At 39.7% G+C, this 20,861-nt stretch overlaps 1 protein-coding gene across 2 annotated transcripts in view; it reads right to left on the bottom strand.

The window, feature by feature from the left end:
* KDM3B (lysine demethylase 3B) overlaps positions 1-20,861 on the bottom strand; it is a 73,169-nt gene that overhangs the window by 36,027 nt on the left and 16,281 nt on the right. Inside the window, exons 3-9 of one of the 2 annotated variants that reach the window (XM_040444598.1) lie at positions 16,029-16,142; positions 14,382-14,487; positions 12,424-12,548; positions 10,623-10,697; positions 7,646-8,245; positions 2,698-3,934; positions 1,612-1,813 (exon numbers count right to left, since the gene is read on the bottom strand). In XM_040444598.1, coding sequence (XP_040300532.1) covers positions 1,612-1,813; positions 2,698-3,934; positions 7,646-8,245; positions 10,623-10,697; positions 12,424-12,548; positions 14,382-14,487; positions 16,029-16,142 — 2,459 coding nt within the window. The remainder of the gene's footprint in view (positions 1-1,611; positions 1,814-2,697; positions 3,935-7,645; positions 8,246-10,622; positions 10,698-12,423; positions 12,549-14,381; positions 14,488-16,028; positions 16,143-20,861) is intronic. The other variant, XM_040444600.1, reaches the window with a different exon arrangement.

Below are 20,861 nucleotides of genomic sequence, written 5' to 3'. Positions count from 1 at the left end.
TCTCCTCATCAGTAAATTGCAGTCCCATTTTTCCAGTTTTCAGGTCAAAAGCTGTAGAATCCATTTCTTCTTTCATGCTCCACATCTGATCAGAAAATCCTGTGAGTTCTACCTTCAAAATATATCCTCAATCCAACTGGACTCATCACTTCCATCACTAAGCTACTGTCATTCTCACCTGGATAATTCCAACAGCCTCCTAATTTCTCTGTGCTCCTGCCTTTGCTTCAATATAATCTATCCTCAGTAAGGTAGTCACAGTGATCCTTTAAAACATTCCTCAGCGTCACTCATCAACTCAAAACCTCCAATGACTTCTCATTCAGCACAAAAGCCAAGGCCCTTAGATTAGTCCTTTAAAATATGGTCTCATCATTAATTTTGTGACCTCAATTCACCTGCCCCCATTCTGTATTTTAGCCACGCTAGGTCCACAAACACACCAGGAATATTCCAACCTCAGGACAGTTGCCCTTGTGCCCTCTACCCGGAAAACTTGTCTCTCAGAGACATGTGTGGTCCACTCTCTCACCTCCTTCATGTCTTTACTCAAGTCTTACTTATCTTCTCAAGTCATCCTATTTAAACTATAGCCTCTCTAGGGGCGCCTGGGTGGTTCGGTGAGTGGAGTGTCTGACTTTGGCTCAGGTTGGGATCTTGTGGTTCGTGAGTTTGAGCCCCGCATTGGGCTCACTGCTATCAGCACATGGCCTGCTTTGGATCCTCTGTGCCCCACTCCCTCTGCCTTTCCCTCGCTCACATGCACATGCTCTCTCTCAAAAAAACAAAAACAAAACCCCCCCACTAAACTGTAGGCTTTCTAACCTCCCCACAGTTCAATCCTCTTTCCTGTCCTTATTTTTCTCAGTTATTAACAGCTAACATGCCATACATTTAATCTCTTTTCCTTATTTATTGTCTGCCTCCTCAGCAAACCTCTGAAGGGCTAGATTTTTATGGTTTTATACAGTGTTTAATCCTCAATGCCTACAACGATGGCTGGCACAGAGTATGTGCTCAGTAAACATTTGCAGAATAAGTGAAGCTACACTATGTGGATAAATCATTTGGATTTCTGTATCTTAAAAATTAAGATTTCTTGGAAGATTGTTTAGAAGAAATTCTTCTTCTAAGTTTATCAAGCAGAAAAAAGTGACTATCTGCTGTTTGGTAAAAGCAGGGGATACTCCCAGGATTTTCATCAGTTATATCTATTCCAAAGACACTTCACAGTATCTCCTCATCTTACTTGCCCTTCTCCCTGAGACTCAAGTTACTCTAGCATTGTAGAGGAATAAAGGGTCAGACGCATCCATAATACAAAATAGCATGCTCTGCTTCTACCACTGGTTTCAAATGGAATCCAAATTAGGAATGACTCAACGTAGTTCAGGGGCCAGCGGCTGAGCTGTTCAGTTCCCTAAGGACAAAGCCACAAGTCACTTCACAATCCAAACTGAATGGCTACTATGGATAGAGCCTCAGCAAAGACTCAAGAGCAAACAGGTTAAGGAAAACAAGGAATAGACTGGACATATGCTTACAGATTCAGAGAGTGGGAGTTGTATATCACTAATGGAAAGTGGGAAGGAGACAGGCAGGTTTGGGTACCTCCGGAAGTGAAAGAAGCGGCAGGCCACAGTGGAATCATCTTGCTCCTGTTCTTTAAACTTCCGATACCGCTCCAGGCGGCATTCCCGACACTTGTGCAGGTGAGGAGCTACATTGATGCATGACCCATCCTGCAGGAAGGGCTCTCCAGACTGCTTCAGCTTCTTCACCTTGCTCACATCTTTTAGCACTGACTGGCCAACTGTGGCAAGGGAAGGAGAAACGGTTGGTCATGACTGGTATTAATGAGACCCAATAACATAATCCTCTTGGGGATGAATTCTTGTCCTGACCTGGGTCATTGCTCCTTGCCATGGCTGGGCTTGTGTGCATCATGTCCAGCCGTGACAGAAAGGGAGGGAGCCAAGAGGCTTCAAAAGGAAGCTAAGGACCATGGAGAATTTGTGGGCATTGCCCCATTACAAGGAAACAACTCTGGTATGGGTGAGGAAAACCCAAGAAGGCAGAAGGTAGCCACTTGCCTCTAGACTCTCAGGATACGACTGTTCTACTAATCACAGACTGTTGGGCCCCCATGGTACCAATTCCTAATGACAATAGTAATGGACGCTTGCCTTTACACATTTCTGGGCTAGAAGCTCACAGCATAGGAGTTAATGGCTTTTGGAAAAGGTGTTAAAACCTGATATATGTAACAGAGAGAAGTAAATTTGAGGGGTGATTCTTTTTGCCTAATTAAGTCTATGAAAGGCTGCTATGTGAGAACAGAGTCCAGTACTCAGTAATTCCTCTAAAGTAAATTAAAGAGGATGGGCCAAAGAGAAGTAGAAAGGGATGAGAAAAACACCGGGAAAGAACTCTTGACTGAAAGGAGTATCAGGCGTCTTCCCTTTCTCTGTCCTCATTATACAGGTAGATATCCCTCTTACAGTGTTGGGGTTTAGATGCAATCCTGCCCTGAACCAACAGGTCTGATGAGGGGCCTCTAATAGGCCCTTTTGGCCATGTTATTCTATGTGATTACAGAACTTTCCATCAAAGAAAGGGCTTCTGCTGCCCAAGACCACAACAGGCATTCGAAGCCAGTGCCAGAGCCAAGCCCATGAATAAGCCCAGCAAGATCACCTTTCAGGGGGGCGGTCCGTGGCCGGCCCTTCGGGGCCTGCTTCCCTTTGCCTTTGCCCAGTAATAGCTCAGCACTGCGCTCCCCATTGGGGCCCAGCTTCCCCATCAGGTGCTCTGGAATCCCCTTCAGGCCAGTCTTGGCCTGCAGCTGCTCCTCAGAGTCGCTCAAATCTGATAGGTCACTGTTGGTACTGGAGTCCGAGTCCTGTCTGCAAGCCAAGCTTCGCTCATCCAGTGAGAACCTTTTCACAGCTTCAAAAGGAGCTTTGTTCTCCTGTGAAAAATCTGCTGGGGAGGACAGAAAGCTGCCTGAGTGCCTGCCAAAGACGTTACTAAAGGTTTTGAGGAGGGGATTGTCCTGTTGCCCAGGCCCCACAGTTGGCCTCTCCTCTGTGGGGCTGGAGGAGAGAGTAGGCATCTCAATGGGTTGGGTGAGGCTGCTGGTGGGTGAACTTGAGCGGCCATTCCCCATGGCAGAGAGGCTCGGACCCCCGGTGGTAAGAGTTGAGCCCAGAACACCAGACACCAGTTTGGAGGAGTCAGTTGTGATGAAGAGGGTTTTCTTCTTTGCTAAAGATGCCGAATCTGTAGAAGAGTGAGCCTCGGGCCAGCTGGGTGCTGCCTTAGAGGTGACAGTGGTAGCAGAGGAAGAGCTACCTGACGCCTGAGATGCAAAGCTGCTGAAAGGGCTATGTTCAACTTTCTCCACAAATGCTAGGAAAGGGTTAGAGGGCTCTTCTCGGGATAGTTTAGGGGGTTGTAAAAATAGATTTTCATGACTCTCTGGGGTGCGGGCGTTTAGGAGGCTCCGTGGGAAGGCTGGCGTGAGGGTGGGCATGGACTCTGCAGGCACCTTCCGGTCCACAGAGCTGCCAGCTTTAGAGCCTGATTTAGTGTCTGCTCCAAGAGCCGATCTGCCTTTACACAGGCTCTCAAGGCTTTGTTTGAATGAGTCTCGACTGGAGGAATCATCAGCCAAACTCTCTGAAACGGTAGTGAAGTAGTTACTGGTGGGTAAAGTTTGGGACATGCATTGAAAAAACAAGTTTTTGGAGAGATCAGAGTCTTTCTGAGACTCTGGTGCAGAGCTACAGCCAAAAGAGAAACCCAAAGGTTTATTCTCTGTGGCTAGAACCCCATTGGACTGGCTCCTTCCACTTCCAAAAGTCAAAGGTTGTGATGAACTTGGGAGAGATGCTCCAAATCCAGAAGAGGCCAGAACAGTACTTCTTGAATTCTGAAAAGAAGATAGCCTGAATTAGTAATTCTAGTTTCTCTTGACAACCTTACCACCTCTTTCCTGGGCCTAGGCCAACATTTCTTGTGGGTCAAATCAACTTTTCTCCCCTACAATTCCATGAAAACTGCTCTTATAACTAGATTTTTACCAGTGTTAGAGATGACACCTGCCACAGACCACACAGAGGGCATCTTTAACAAGGTGAGCTACAGACAGCAGGATGTCACTCACCCTGCCACTCCCTTGACTGTTAGCCAACTGGCTGTCACAGTACTAGGAGGCTGTGTAGGATTCTCAGTTTCTACTTGGAAATGGAAGATTCTACCAGGAATTGGAGAAAAGGATTCCTGAACAGACAGATACTACCTTTTACTCTGAAATGTACCTAGTGACCCTGTTATAGTAATCTCCCTCAATGATCTTAGCTACTGTCAAAGTTTCGATTTATTTAAACTAACTGCCCATTTTACAAAAGTGACTTCTGCCCCATAACAAGGAAAAATATTCTCTTTCTTCGTCTGAAACTCCTCAAGATGGACCCTTTTCGAATTTGGCCATTTATTTATGCGTCCAAATCAATCTAAAAGTTGAGTATCTACTTCAATTAAAGTTAGACCTAAAGGTGTTAAATTATCAGGGCATCTGGGTGACTCAGTCGGTTAAGTGCCCGACTTCAGCTCAGGTCAGGATCTCACGGTCCGTGGGTTCGAGCCCCACGTTAGACTGTGCTGACAGCTCGGGAGTCTGGAGCCTGCTTCAGATTCTGTGTCTCCTTCTCTCTCTCTGCCCCTTCCACATTCGTGCTCACTCACTCTGTCTCAAAATAAAAGATGTTAAAAAAAAAAGATGTTGAATTACAAAGCACTCATTACTGAACCCTTCTGTTATCATTAGGATCTAACAAGCCTCCAAACAAGAAAAGTGTAGATACTGATACACCCACCAAACAAAAGCATTCAGCCTAACACATTGGAGAATGAAAAAAAATTTTCCTTTTTTTCACCTTGTTAATGTTAACTTCTGCATGTAAATAAAAGGTGTGTGCATAAAGAAGGGGAGGATCACTTTCATATATATTATACAAAGAGGGAAACATTCATCCACAGGTGGGTTTGAACATTTAAAATCAACCTTCAGGTAGTAGTAGTAGGATACCATTAAACATTCATTTTAAAACATGGCAAATAAAAATTATTCTAGGAGTGCTTAACGGATATGGAGTTTCCTTCTGGGGCGATGAAAATCACCACTAGAAAGTGGTGATTCTTGTGTAACATTGTGGATGTACTAAATACTACAGTATTGGAACACTTTAAATGGTTAAAATGGTAAATCTAATGGTTATTACTTTTCCACACTAAAAAAAAAATTATTCCAGATAAATGAAAGGGCTATTGTTCAAAAAAAGGTGTTAATTTACTTAAGTTACTCATTAAATATGCAAGAAGAGCCTACATTAGGACTTTCCTTGAGGATGGCACAGAGGCATGAGAACCAGGCATGCCACCTATGGCTTGTCTCCAGTTGACATTTGCTACAGAGGCTGCTTCAGGGAATTTTAGAGTTAAAAACTTAAAGTTGTTTATTATTTATTTATTTATTTTCTTTAAGGTAAACTCTACTTAGTCAAACTCACGAACCGGAGATCAAGAGTCACATGTTCTACTACCAACTGAGCCAGCCAGTAACCCCATTATACTTTTTCTTTTCCTTCCCACTAATCAACTACTACTGACTTAAACCCCTTCCCAACTAAAAAGAAGAGACAAGAAAGACACAGCCCTAAGAATTGTCTGTTGTTTCATTAAGCAGAATTTGGCCAGAAGCCTTGACACCTGCATGACTCCAAGGATCCAGCATGGGTAGCTTAGGTTTCACTACTACAGTTACCCTTTGAAAATAAATATACACATGAATGCAAAATAATTTGGATGGTCTTTCATTTTCCTTCACATGATTAAATTCTAAATCCTCTTCTTATAAGAAAGTGATGACAAATTGATTTCAACTTAATTTTTAGGGCAAGAAATTTCCTGGGGGCTATGTCCCTAATTTAGATGTGATACCATAATGAAACATCCTTTTCTGTACTTCTAAATCATATCCCAGGAGAATACCTAGGCTGACACATTACCAAAATCACTGATACAGTCACAGAAACTTCTCCAATCTATTTGGAAAAGAAATGCCCTTTGAATCCACATTTCTTCTAATCAGCTTTGCTACCCCAAGAATAATAGCATTCAGTGGATCTCCCAGCATATAAAATTTGGTCTACTTTGTAACCCCCTTTATATCTACACAGCCTTTGGCATGGAGTGGATTTTAATTAGTTTGAGCAATATAATGACTTATACACGGTAGAAATTCACTTAAGATCCTTACCTACTTCTCTTGGGAATGCTGGTCAACTAACAAAGGACAAACCATTTATCAGTATGAAATCTGCATTTACAAACCTTCTCTTCTGCCTGGACATTTCACCTCCCTGCCCATCCTTGCACACTAGGGATTCACAAATCACATTTGCTAGGAGGGGACGAACTCAGATGAAATGTATATGCCATGTTTTATCTGGCATTGTTATGCCTATAATGATTCTATCTTAAGATGTGAGCTCCTTCAAATAGGGATTTCAATTCCTTGTCTATAATATACAGTACTTAGCACACAGTAGTTTCTTATACATAATTAAAAAAATCATTTAGTACTTTTTGTATTTCATATTCCAGCTTGAGAAACAGCCAGTTTGAAAGAAAATGACTAGCATCATAAATCATTCTGTGGTGTACAAGAGTCAAGACTGTGAGAAATGATTTTGATATTGTTTCAAATTTAACTTGTATTTTTTTAGAAGTTTGTTTATCTATCTATCCATCCATCCATCCATCCATCCATCCATCCATCCATCCATCCATCTATCTGTTTTTAAGTAGGTTTCATGCCCAGTGTGAAGCCCAATGTGGGGCCTGAACTCACAACCCTGAGATCAAGACCTGAGCTGAAATTAATAGTGGGACGTTTAACCGAATGAGCTACCCAGGTGCCCCAATGTTAACTTTTATTTAACAGAAGTTCCATTTCAGCAACAATACATGCAAATCAGATAAAAAACATAGGAAGTTGGATCCTACTGTGATTAATTCCATCAAATTTTCCAGTAAGGCTTAAAAAGATTAAGTCAGAAAAGAAAAGAAAAAAAACCAAAACGCTTTTATAGCTATATCAAATCATGTAAAGAAGCCCAGCCTCAAAGGAAAATATCATAGAAAATGATGAACTAAAAACAGGGGATGGTAATAGTCGCTCTCACATAGCCTTAATTATAGTGTTCACTGTTACCAACACTGTAATTCATTAACCTTGTCTCTCATAGGCCTGGTAGAGGCTCAACCACTGTGTGAACTAAATAGATAATTGAATTAAAAAGATTCCCCATCAGATCTACTTTAATATCTCATTAAATTGGGTTTTATCATCAGTTTTTCATTAGTGCAATTGTTCGGGTGACTTTTAATAGCTGATAAAGTTATGAAAATATACACATTTGCCCAATGAGCAGTAAAGGACTGTTCAGAGCACAATTTAAGCACATGTCAGAAATACTTCCTTTCCTGTGGCATTTTAGATGCTTCTTAATGTGTTAACAATAAAGTAGGGTAAAAGAATGAACCCAAATCTTGCAAATCTGCCCCTGAAACAACTCACCTCTCCTGGGGCCTGTAACCGGCTGCCTTTCTGTTTTTCCGGCCCAGTCCCTGCTGCAAGGCCAGTGTCTGAGATCCTCACCGTGGTTGGGGTGGAGCTGGCGGTAGTGACCACAGCTGCTGAAGCCACCATGCCCTGGCCAACTTGTTCCAGTGTTTTTCCTGCCTCTTTGTTTTCGGCTCCACCCACCTCTGTCGCCAAAGGTGTCTGACCTGTGGCTGTAGAATATGGCGTGAAAGGTACAGGTGTGTCCCCACCTACAGGCTCATCCTGTACCACCAGAGTCCTGCCGTTTTCTTTGGTGTAAGTGGCAAAGCGAATGTTGCGGTTAATCTGGGGGACAAATGTAGTCGGTGGCTGCTTGGCTCTCTGATCCAGCCCTGGCTCTCCACTGGCATTCCCTCCTTTCCAGGGCCCTCGGCTCGCCTCACCTCCATCGCTCCCATTACTGTCTACTTCACCCCTGTCTCCTTTTAATTTCTTTGATGCAGGGTCACACCCAGAGTCCGAAGCACTTTTCCTCCTCCGGCCATCTTTCCCCTCTATGCTCTCTCTCTTCTTCTTTCCTTTGGAAGATTTTACTGCTTTTAACGTACCCCCCTACAAAACAAAATTCAAAAGAGATTTATTACAAGGAACCTTCCATCCTGTGAAAACCATAAACCATTAGCTCTTTCCCATCTCTAGAAGCAGACAATGAAAGCAGGCAGATTGCTACATTCCAATGCCAGCTCTAAGACATCCCCTTAGTCAGAAAGCTCCAATCTTCCTGTGACTCATTTTACACACATATTCAAGATAAGAGTTACTACAAGTTCACTCACTTGGCAAACCCTCCCCTTAAATAAAATGCTTCCTCAAATGGACTTTTTTGAGGGCTTTAAAAATTTGTGGAATTTCTTTTATAAAACAAGACTGCTATTGCTAGGCTGGGAACTCAATTGCCCCTTGATGAAAAAAAAATCTGCTTTCTTTCATATTTTTCTCCTTGTTTGCCTGACAATCGCATTTCAAGTATTGAAATATAAAAATCTCCTCTATCCAGAAGTCACTAAAAAACTGGGGACAACTTAGCAATAAGACGACTAACAGTGGTGAGTCTATGACCAAAGGAAAAGTGAGCCCAACAAAGACAAGTGTGGATTGCTCTTGTGGACACTATAAATACTCAAACAATTTCCAGAACTTGTTTCAAAGTATTAGACACAGGAAAGCAAAAAAGGGAGGCTACCACAGACCATACAGCCAAATCCTGCAGCTTTTCCAATAATTTCAGCCCATTTTATGAAATCTTACTTATGTCTTATTTGAGAGGCCTAACAACCTTAAAAGATAGATTAGGAGACATGATTCCTATCTCTGAATAAACTCCTCCCCCGACAAGAGCATGGGGAAAGGGGCTAGGAACACAGTACCATTCTCTCAAACAATCTTTGTGCAGCAAGAACTTATGTCTAGAACATTCTTAGATTGGTATCCCACCAGGAAGCAATTTTTTTTTTTTTTTTTTTAGCTTTATTCAGTTAACTTTCAGAGAGTTTTACTCAAATAACATGTGTTGGGCTGGTAATAAGCTAGTGATATGTAGTTATTTAGCCATTAATATTTACCAACTTCATTAAACTGCTCTTAAAGCTCTTGAATATTTATAGAATCTTTGAGCAGATCTATATTTTTATTGTAACCATTACTATAGTTATAACTGTAACTTTTTCAAATTTTATATTTCATCTTGCCAGTTCTAGCTTTTGTATTCTCTCTCTTTTTTGCTGCCTTCATTTGCATCTTTTCTCCTTAATTTCCTTCTACTGCTCTTAACCAAACCCAAGATTTACTCCTGTTCCCCCCATACTGTTGGTAGTCTGCTGTGGAAACCACAGATCTTCTATCCAACACATCCAGCCAAGTTGCTGATCTTGGCTCATAGCAACTTCCCTGAAATTATATGTATGTCCTACTTACAGTGAGCTCCTCACATGTGAGTAGATGGCATAAGACACTGAGACTAGTACTCTCCAGCTATATCTGACCAGCTGAATAGTGGCTGGCATGTAAGTAGTAGTTAATGAATGAATGAAATAAGGAAGGGAATAAGAAAGGGGCCCAACACACCCTCAAAGTAAAAAGTGTTTTCAGTCATGTTTATAGTCAAAAGGCATATCCTACTTGTGGCAATATAACATGTAGTGAAAAGCTATTGAATTCAACCCTGATTCTTCTTTTCCTAATTTGATCTTGTTATATCAAGTCAAGAATGACTGGATAAATGTGAAGAAATGTATACTTACTTAGCAGGAGTGGCCAAGACAGCAATATTATAGAGATGCTAAGAGACTGTCAGGAATATGTGGATAGATGGCTGTCATACTCAATGTCTTACTGAAGGAAATTCAAACAGGATTCCTGATTGATTTAGGTACTGATTTATTATGTATCTTTATTTGGGTTATGATAATTCTGAATGAACCAAGAGCTGGCCTGGTTCACAGTAATTATGGAGTAATCCACTGTGTGCTGAGCACTGAACTAGGCACCTGTTTGATTTGAGTTTTCTTGGAGTACAAAATTTCAGACTTCTTGGAGCTCACTACCACCTAATGAAAAGAAAAAGAGGATGCATCTTCTCCATTTCTTATTACTCGATGGGTTATAAATATTACTACTGCTTATTACAGCTTTAACTGTCTAGTGTATCTTTCAAATATATCTGTCCTGAATGACTGTAAAAAGAAATAGTTAGGCCATGGATTTTAAAAAGGCTAGGCAACACAGTCATGATTAAAAGGATTTTCTTAGACTACAACTCCTGCTTGAGACTGTATTTTCCTTAAGTAGATAAGACTGTGGTGAGAGCAAGAAATGTACAGTGGCCAGAATGGAGACCCAAAGGGCATCCGTGGATAACACACACATGAGGAATCTGCATAATAAGATAAAGAAAGCTCATGAGTCTCAGAGACTCAGTTGATTACTGTACCTCGCTCTGAGTAGTTGAATTATCCATCAGCATCACATGGATCAGTCTGGGATCTACGGACTTGATCTCACCACTCTAGAGTAGGAGAAGGATAGCAGAAAATATGAAAAAGGAGAGGAAAAAGATTTAAGCCCTGTCCAAAGATATAATTATGTATTTTTTTAATCCATGTAATTATCTATTTCTACTCCCCCAATAGAATGAAAGCTCCATGAAACCAGGAATCCCTGAAATCTCATTCACTGCCAGAATAACAACATCCAAAACAAGGTCTAGAATACAGTAAGCACTCAAATATTTGTTACATGAATGAAAGAATTGAGCTCAATGACCAAGTGTCTCTTTTAGAGACGTTAATTTCAAATTCTACATCTCTAAAATCTTCCTATTCTGTACATATCAGAAAGTAAAAACCTACAGAATCAAGTCATTAAAGGAATCACTCTACTAATAAAGAATAAAAGTATTAGGGAGCAGCCAAGTTGACAGACACTGTCAGATTTAATGTGCATATCCTATGATCTAGAAATTATGTATGTAAAAACTTATTCCAATAAACAATGTGTGGCAGTATACAATGATACCTATTCAAGGATATTCACTGCAGCATTATTTGTATTACTAAAAATAATGGCAATTATGTAAATGTCCACCAATTTTAGATTAAATTAGTTATGACATACCCATTCAGTAGATAAGGCAAATTTCTATGTATATTTACAAGAAAAATATTGATAATTTACAGTTATGTAAAAAAGGTAAAGAACTATATATGTATGGTATAATTCCATTTGTTAATAAAGTATGGTTCATATATATATATCACATAAATAGATAACATACAAATATTACACATACACACAGAAGATATTTGGAAGAATATAAAAAATACATACCAAACTGTTAATGGTGGTTACCACTGAGGGGAGTGATATTTCCCTGAGGGAAGGGGTGGCTTCCAATATATACTTTATATATGTGTATTTTTGAAATTTTAAAATGAAGATTAATTAGTAATTTTTTTGAAAACTCAGTAAAAAATTAAGTAAAATCATTTATGCTTACATTATATGTGGTTAAGAACAACTCTGAAACCAATTCAAAGATAAATACATTTATGTTTGCCTCAAAACACTCATCTAGGGGCGCCTGGGTGGCTCAGTCAGTCAAGCCCATCCACCCTCAGCTCAGGTCATGATCTTGCAGTTCAAGAGTTCAAGCCCCACGTCGGGCTGTGCTGACAGCTCAGAGCCCAGAACCTGCTTCAGATTCTATGTCTCCCTCTCGCTCTCTGCCCCTCCCTCGCGCTCTCTTTCTCTCTCTCTCTCTCTCAAAAATAAGTTAAAAAAACCCATTCATCTATTGTTTTTCTGAGACAATTCCCAGGTAGCTCTAGATACGTTCACCGTCCAAAGGGGAGTGGCATAGGCATTACAGAAGCAAATGCTAACTGACTAGATTTTAAACTACTAACCTTTATGGATATGATAAAATAATGATAATTCTACTTCACATTTTTACACTGTTTTACAGAGTGCAAAGCACGTTCAGATCTACTATCCCAGTTCCCAAAACAGTGCTGAGGTGGGGCTGGGGGATTACCTAATTATCTCTTAATTTACAAATGAGAACAAAGAGGTTAAGAAAGTTGAATAGCCTTTCTCAAGACCATACAGTCATTAAGTGAAAGAGCTGGAGACAGAACCTAAGTCTTCTTACATATAGCTAAATGCTCCCTTTCTCTACACCACCCTCTGTAAGAGGATGGATGAATCGTAAAGGAAATAACCCCAAACCTCACCTCAGTTACAGACACTTCCATAAGACGGGTGATGGAGTCTTGATGGCTTACAACACCACAGAGCCAACTTTCTTCCCCCTCTGGCTGGTATACTTTGACCCTGTGACCTTGAACACTGTAGGGACCTACAGGAGAGATCAGTCAGTACTGAAAATGTTTGGCAAAGTTATAATTCATGGTTCTTTCTAAAAGCAGAAAGAAAACTTTGGTGTAAATATTTAGCACTTTCACTTCTCTTGTATAGAGCTGAATAAAATGGTTATTAAGCCACTTAAAAACAAAATAATTTTTCCTCATGATCTTTGTAAATTCTATGTGGAGATTCTGTAGCATTCCAAATCTGATTTCACCCTATCTGAATCTTCCAATTCTAGAAGGAATAGAAGGAAGACAAAACTTACAAACAAAAACTACAGGTAGTAAGAAAATTTATCAGACGTATCTCATCTGATATACACATATAAAAAAAATGGGAGGTCAGTGGGGCGCCTGCGTGGCCCAGTTGGTTGAGTGTCCCAACTTTTCATTTCAGTTCAGGTCATGATCTCACAGTTCGTGGGATCGAGCCCCAAGTCCAGCTCTGCGCTAACAGTGCGGAGCCTGCTTGGGATTCTCTCTCTCTCTCTCTCTCTCTCTCTCCCTCTCCCTCTCCCTCTCTCCCTCTCTCCCTCTCTCCCTCTCTCCCTCTCTCCCTCTCCCACTCTGCCCCTCCTTGGCTGGCGCGTTCTTTCTTGCTCTCAAAATAAATAAAAAATTAAAAACAACAAAAAAGGGAGGTCAGTAAGTTGAACATACTATTTTGTCATGTGACCATAGGAATGTTAGATAACCATCTGTACTCTGCTGACTTTCAATAGCAATAGGTGGAGAGTTCCATTTATGAGGTCTCCAGCCTCTGCACTAGTAATAGTCTGAACAAACAGAGCACCTGCCTTCCTAGGAAAACAAAGTTTTAAAGATATTACTTTATCAGCAGGTAATGTTACCCTGCAATTTCATTTGCCCTCCAAGAAGGACAGTTTCTCTCCTCTGCATTATCTCACACATTTGAGACTATATAGTTAAGTCATCACTTATTTTAAATTATTATTATCTCTCACAACTATAATGAAGCTTCCTCAATGTTTCTCTATGTATCCACGTACATATTCACTTCTCATTCTGTCCAGTTTTCTTCTATCAAGTTTTTCTCACATTCTTTCCTCCTTCATATCTTTCCTTGACCATTAAACATCACTTTATGCTGATACTCTCCTTCTCCAAATAAGCCAGTTTTCCTACTTTTACCCATTCAGATACAGTTTGACAAAGAGAACCAAGGACCCTGTTTCACTGAAAATCATGATTTTCAAGAGGCTCAGAAAAAAAGAGGAGGAGATGTGCAACACGAAGGGAAGGATAAATATTCTTTATGTAGACTCTTGGGCAAAATCTGTATCTGAACTGGAAACAGCTAAGGATTCTTTGAATTCTTAAAAAAATAACATGTTGTTAATGTGAACGAGTCTGTGGATATCTTCTTTTATGAACATGTACCTTGCACTCTAGGTTGTTATTTATGTTACTGGTCTTTTTAGTCCTTAGGAACCTCACAGACACTGAGCTCAATAAGGGCAGAGGTTTTCTAGCTTTAGTTCCTTAACATTGTGTTTAGTACAAGATTTGTCCTTGGTAACTATTTAGGAAATGGAAAACAAAACAAAACAAAACAAAACTCACAACAAAACTGGATATTATGAAATGTAATTTAAAGAGGTAACTGTGGTCTGAGTGAGATTCTATTTTTCCCATCTATTCTAGAGATCTTGCTAACTGGAAATACTCTGATGGACTCACCCACAAGAAGAAACACAAATGTTTAGAGTTGCATGGTGTCCTTCCCATACTAACACTTCAACACTGACCACACACCTCTCTGCCACTGACCACACACCTGACAGAAGACTGCTTGTTCTTACCTCGACTGAATATCTCTTGTAGCTTCTGGTCACTGATCAAAGCATTAACTGTTTCTCTCAGTGCAGCATGTTCCAAAAGAATCTGGTTTTGGCTATCTGTTCCCATCTGGTAAAGACAAACAAAGAAAACAACCGAATATTAAAATAAATAGCAATATCTAACCAGGTGAGAAAATCATACCCTTGAGGAGCTCTATACTGACAGTGCCAAAGAATGTTTTTTGTTTTTTGTTTTTGTTTGTTTTTTTTAATTTATTTTGAGGGAAAGAAAGAAAGAGAGCACGAGCAGGGGTAGAGGGAGAAAGAGAATCCCAAGCAGGCCCCGCGCTGCTAGCACAGAGCCAGATGCGGCTCAAACTCACAAAACTGTGAGATCATGATCTGAGCCAAAATCAAGAGTCAGATGCTCAGCCAAGTAAGCCACCCAGGCAACCCACCAAAGAATGTTCTGTAGAACCCTAGTCTCATGAGATGTTCTGCAAAAAATGATGCTCGGATCATTTAATTATAGGAAATACTATATACTCTATCTTTCTATATGTTGTAGCAGATGAAAGGCTCTGACAAGACATGTAAAAAAAAATTTGTTTAGGTTTCTCACACATATATGACCACAAAATATTTTATTCCATGTAAATCTTTTGGTATATGTTGATATTTATTCAACATTTACTGAGTGCCTACTCATATAAACACTAAGATTGCAAAGATGAATAAAGTAAGGGTGGTGAGAGGGAGTGAGGCCAAAAGAGAAAGGAAGACATATCAGCAAAGAAATCATCACTAATATTTCACACAACACAGTTAAGGAAATACTGTTTTTGACTGCCTCAATAAGACAGCAAAACTTAGAAGTTTCCTAATTTTTAGCCTTCAGACAATAAATCTTACAAGTGAGAAATAAATATTACCATCCAAAAATTTTCAAACTCTAACTCAGATGCTAGTTTGTTTAAACTACTAATTTACCCCCTTTACCCCCTTTCTTTCTAAGTAGAGATACACCTAAGCTCTTTAATACTTAATGCTGCTTGGAATAAGCCCAAACTCCCAGCCTCTCTGCCACTGACCTAAGTATAAGCCCCCTCAAGTTATACAAGCAGCCACCTCTGTGAAACCACCTTCTGAGGAGACCCTTAGAATTGTGGTCTTTGGGGCACCTAGGTGGCTCAATCAGTTAAGCATCCAACTTTGGCTCAGGTCATGATCTCACAGTTCATGAGTTTGAGTCCCATGTCAGGCTCTATGTTGACAGCTCAGAGCCTGGAGCCTACTTCAGATTCTGTATCTATCCCTCTCTGCCCCTCCCGTTTGCTCGCACGCTCTCTCTCTCTCTCTCTCTCTCTCTCTCTCTCTCTCTCTCTTTCTCTCAGAAACAAAATGAAAACATTAAAAAAAATAATAATAATAAAAAGAATTGTGGTCTTAAGTCTTAAGTGGTTTCAAGGTAGGGTGGGGTGTGCTGAAGAGGAAACAAGTCTCAGCCACTGAATGGACTTTCAAGGTAGCAGAAAAGCTTTAAAATGCACAGGGAATTAACGGAAGCACTTGTTTCAATACTAAAAGAAAAGGGGAAACATATTTATAATCAACAAACAAATTAGCAAGGAGGGAAATAAGTTTAGGACTAGAGGAAGTATTAAGTACCTGAAACAGATGCAATCCATTAGCATCTGACAGGAAACGAAGCTCTCGATCCAAAAGGTATTCAACTGGAACCACAGAACCCAAACCAAGTTTATCTACTAGGGGAGTGAAAGTCTGTGAAACAGAAAAGACAAGAAATTGATTAGAACTTGGAAAAGAAAATAGGTAACAATTTATCCACATCTCTAACTTCAGAGACAGTATCCATCATTAATATATCTTTCACCCCAGTAAATACAGATAAACTAAAGCATAAAACATTCCCAACCCATCATCTACCCCACAAATAATCATAGGAAGCAAACTAGAGCAGAAACTCATCCCAATACTCCTATTTACAGCTGAAAAGGACACAAAGAATAAGAAATTCCCAATTACCTCTAGGGATCTGACTAATCTTGCCAGGCTTCAAGAGGGCTAAATTACAGTAAATTCCCAAAATAAAGACTTACAACATCATCGTCTCTAGAACTCCTAAAATCTTTGGGAGATATGTAAAATAATCACTGGTATAAATGCTCATGGGTGAATTCATATTGCTGTCTCATAAATGAATAGCCTATAAAAGTCACCCGGGGCCCATGTCCATTTGAGCTTCTTCCAAAAGTTCAATTGGAAACGGACTTAAAAACAAACAAAAAAGGGGGTGCCTGGGTGGCTACATCGGCTCAGGTCATGATCTCATGGTTCGTGCCCTGAGTCGGGCTCTGGGCTGACAGTTCAGAGCCTAGAGCCTGCTTCAGATTCTGTGTCTCCCTCTCTCTGTCCCTCCCCAACTCACGCTCTCTCTTTCAAAAATGAATAAACTGGAAAAAACAAACAAACAAACAAACAAAAAAAACAAATGAAAAAGGAGAGTATAGTAAATGATGTTACATATAATCAATTAAGTAGAAAATTTGCTTTGAATATTATTTATTTGATCTGGTTAGCCATAGAAGTAGGTTTTTTTTTAAATGTAGCCATTTATGCCTTTACTTTGCTAACAGGATAGAAACAAAAGGATACTCTCAATGAAATTTATGGCATTATTTTGTCAAACTTCAGAAAACAAAACTTAATAACAATAATAAAGCACAAACAACAAAAGCAAAAATAAATAAGTGGGGCTATAACATACTAAAAAGTTTATGCACAGCAAAAAACTGATCAACAAAATGAAAAGGCAACGTAAGGAATGAGAGAAAATATTTGCAAATCATGTATCACACAAGAGGTGAATATCCAAATACATATATAAGGAACTCATACAACTCAAAAGCAAAAGACGAAATAATCTGACTTTAAAAATGGGCAAATCACCCTAAATAGACATTTTTCCTAAGAAAATATACAAATGGCCGATAGGTATATAAAAAGGGGCGAACAACACTAATTATTAGGGAAATGCAAATCAATACCACAAGAAGCCATCACTTCACACCTGTTAGAAGACCTATCATCAAAGACAACAAAATAAGGGCTGGCAAGGATGCAGAGAAAAGCAAACCCTTTTGCAGTTGGTGGGACTATAAATTGGTGCAGCCACCATAGAAAACAGTGTGGAGGCTCCTCAAAAAATTAAGAGCAGAACTACCATATGATGCAGCAATCCCACTTCTGAGTATGTATCTGAAGAAAATGAAATCACCATTTCAAAGGATTATCTGCACACCCACATTCACTGCAGTGTTATTCACAACAGCTAAGATATAGAAACAACCTAAGCCTCCAGTGATGGGTGAATGGATACGGGGAATGATGTGAGGTGTATGTGCATGCACGTGCACGCGCGTATGCACACACACACACACACACACACACACACACAGAAATATTATTCAGTCATAAAAAAGGAGGAAATCTGGGGTGCCTGGGTGGCTCAATTGGTTGGACGTCCGACTTCGGCTTGGGTCATGATCTCATGGTGAGTTCGAGCCCCATGTAGGGATCTGTGCTGACAGCTCAGAGCCTGGAGCCTGCTTCAGATTCTGTGTCTCCCACTCTCTTTGTCCCTCCCCGACATGCTCTCTGTCTTTCTCTCTCTAAGATAAATAAACATTAAAAAAAAAATTAAAAAAAAAAAAAGAGGAGGAAATCCTGCCATTTACAACATGGATAAAACCTGAGGGCATTAAACTAAGTGAAATAAGTCACAAATGCAAATGAAATATTGTATGATTTCACTTACGTGTGAAAAAAAAAAAGAACTCCTAGAGTAGATCTATAGTTCCTATGGGTGTGGGCAGTGGGGAATGTGAAATGTGGTGAATGCGGTCAAAAGGTACAAACTTCAGTTATAAGTTCTGGGGTTCTAACATACAGCATGGTGACTATAGTTAACAATGATGTGGGGCGCCTGAGCGGCTAGGTTGGCTAGGTCCTCCACCTCTCAAAAAGAAATAATTAAACATTATTAATTAAACATAATTAAACATTAAAAAAACAATAATGTATACTTAAAAGTTGCTAAGAAAGTAAATCTTTTCTTTCTTTTTTTTTTAAGTTTATTTTGAGAGAGACAGCGAACGCCAATGTGTGGGGGGGGGGGCTCAGAGAGAGAGGGAGAATCCCAAGCAGGCTCCACGATGTCAGCACAGAGTCCATTGCAGGGCTCGAACTCGCAAACTATGAGAACAGGACCTGAGCCAAAAACAAGAGTCAGATGCTCAACTGACTGAGCCACCTAGGCACCCCAGAAACTAAATCTTCAAAGTTCTTACCACATACACACAAAATGTTAACTCTGTGAACAGTGGATGTGTTAACTAACTTTATTGTGGTAATCATTTCACAATATATATCAAAGTATTATATTGTTACAAACTTGCACAATGTTATATGTCAATTTTACCTCAGTAAGGCTGGGGAAAAAAAATAAGAGTTCTTATGGAAAGAAAAGGCTTTAAGGATTACAAACATTGTTTCACAACCTTACATGAGAAAACACTAAGGTGAAAAAATTCTTTAGAAATAAAAGTATCAAATATTATCGAATACAGCACTGGCACAAAAAAAGACATAGAGATCAACAGAATAGAATAAAGAGCCCAGAAACAAACCCATGCTTATAGCTTATATGATCAATTAATCTCTGAGACAGGACACAAGACTATACAATGACAAAAAGACAGTCTCTTGAACAAATGGTGCTGGGAAAACTGGACAGCTACATGCAAAAGAATGAAACTGGACCCCTCTCTTACAACATATACAAAAATAAACATCTAAAGGTAAGACCTGGAACCACAAAACTCCTAGAAGAAAAACAAGGCAGTATTTTGTAGACATTGGTCATACAAACATTTTTCTCAATACATCTCAGCAAGGGAAACAAAAGCAAAAATAAACTATTGGGATTTTACACCAAAATAAAAAGCTTTTGCACAGCAAAGTAAACCACCCAAAAAATGACATGGCAACCTACTGTATGGGAGAAGATACATAGAGAATGATATACTTGATAAGGGGTTAATATCCAAAATATGTAACACCAACAACTGTCCAAATAATCCAGTTAAAAATGGGCAGAGGACCTGAACAGACACTTTTCCAGAGAAGACATGTAAATGGCCAACAGGTGCATAAAAAGATGCTCAACACCACGAATCATCAGGTGAATGCACATCAAAACCACAAGATACCACCTCACATCTATCTGTCTGAATGGAGAGTATCAAAAAGTGTTGGGCTGGAGGTGGAGAACAAAAACTCTCCTGCACTGTTGGTGGGAAGATAAATTAGTGTAACCACTGTGGCAAATAGTATGGAAGGTCCTCAAAAAATTAAAAGTAGAATTACCATATGATCCAAGAATTCCACAACTAGGTGTTTACCCAAAGAAAACGAAAACACAAATTTAAAAAGATACATGCACCCCTATGTTTCCTGCAGCATTATTTACAACAGGCAAGACATGGAAGCAATTCAAATGTCTATCCATAACTGAATAAAGAACACACACACACACACACACACACACACACACACACACACAGAAATATTATTCATTCATAAAAAAAAGAATGAGATCTTGCCATATGCAACCGCATGAATGGACTCAGAGGGTATAATGCTAAGTGAAATAAGTCACAGAAAAACAAATGCCATATGATTTCACATATATGTGGATTTTTTTTTAACTGTTAATTTATTTGGAAGAGAGTGAGAGAAAGAGCACACATGCGAGCGTGCCAAGATGGGTAGGGGCAGGGAGAAAGGGAGAGAGAGGATCCCAAGCAGGCTCCACACTATCAGGGCAGAGTCCAGCACAGGGCTTGATCTCCTGACCAGTGAGATCATGACCTGAGCTGAAATCAAGTGCTGGATGCTTAAATCGATTGAGCTACTCAGGCATTCCACATTTGTGGAATGTAAGAAACAAAATAAATGAACAAAGAAAAAGCGACAAAAACCCCATACTCTTTAATACAGAGAACTGGTGGTTGCCAGAGGGGAGATGGGTGGGGCCATGAGTGAAATAAAGAGGATTAAATTTATGGCATTATTTTGTCAAACTTCAGAAATACTTATCACTACAAGCACTGAGTAAATGAATAGAATTGTTGAATCATTATAGTGTACACCTAAAACTAATATAAACACTGTATGTTAATTATATTTCAAAAACACAAAACAAGTTCAGAAGACACAGTTGAAAAGATCTCCCACTTTCTGCTTCAGCAGCATCAGAATAAAAGTATGTTAGGAATATACATGCTTTGGGAACTCTAAAGAGTTCAGCTATTTTTTAAAAATATTTATTATTCTTGAGAGATCTACAGAGTATGAGCAGGGGAGGGGCAGAGAGAGAGGGAGACAGAGAATCTGAAGCAGGCTCCAGGCCAGTCTGAC

Source organism: Herpailurus yagouaroundi, unplaced genomic scaffold (assembly GCF_014898765.1).
Source record: "Herpailurus yagouaroundi ecotype Mexico unplaced genomic scaffold, PumYag 192, whole genome shotgun sequence".
In the NCBI taxonomy this organism is placed as follows: Eukaryota; Metazoa; Chordata; class Mammalia; order Carnivora; family Felidae; genus Herpailurus; species Herpailurus yagouaroundi.
The sequence above is the reverse complement of the archived record's forward strand: the minus strand, read 5'-3'. Positions and strand labels throughout refer to the sequence as shown.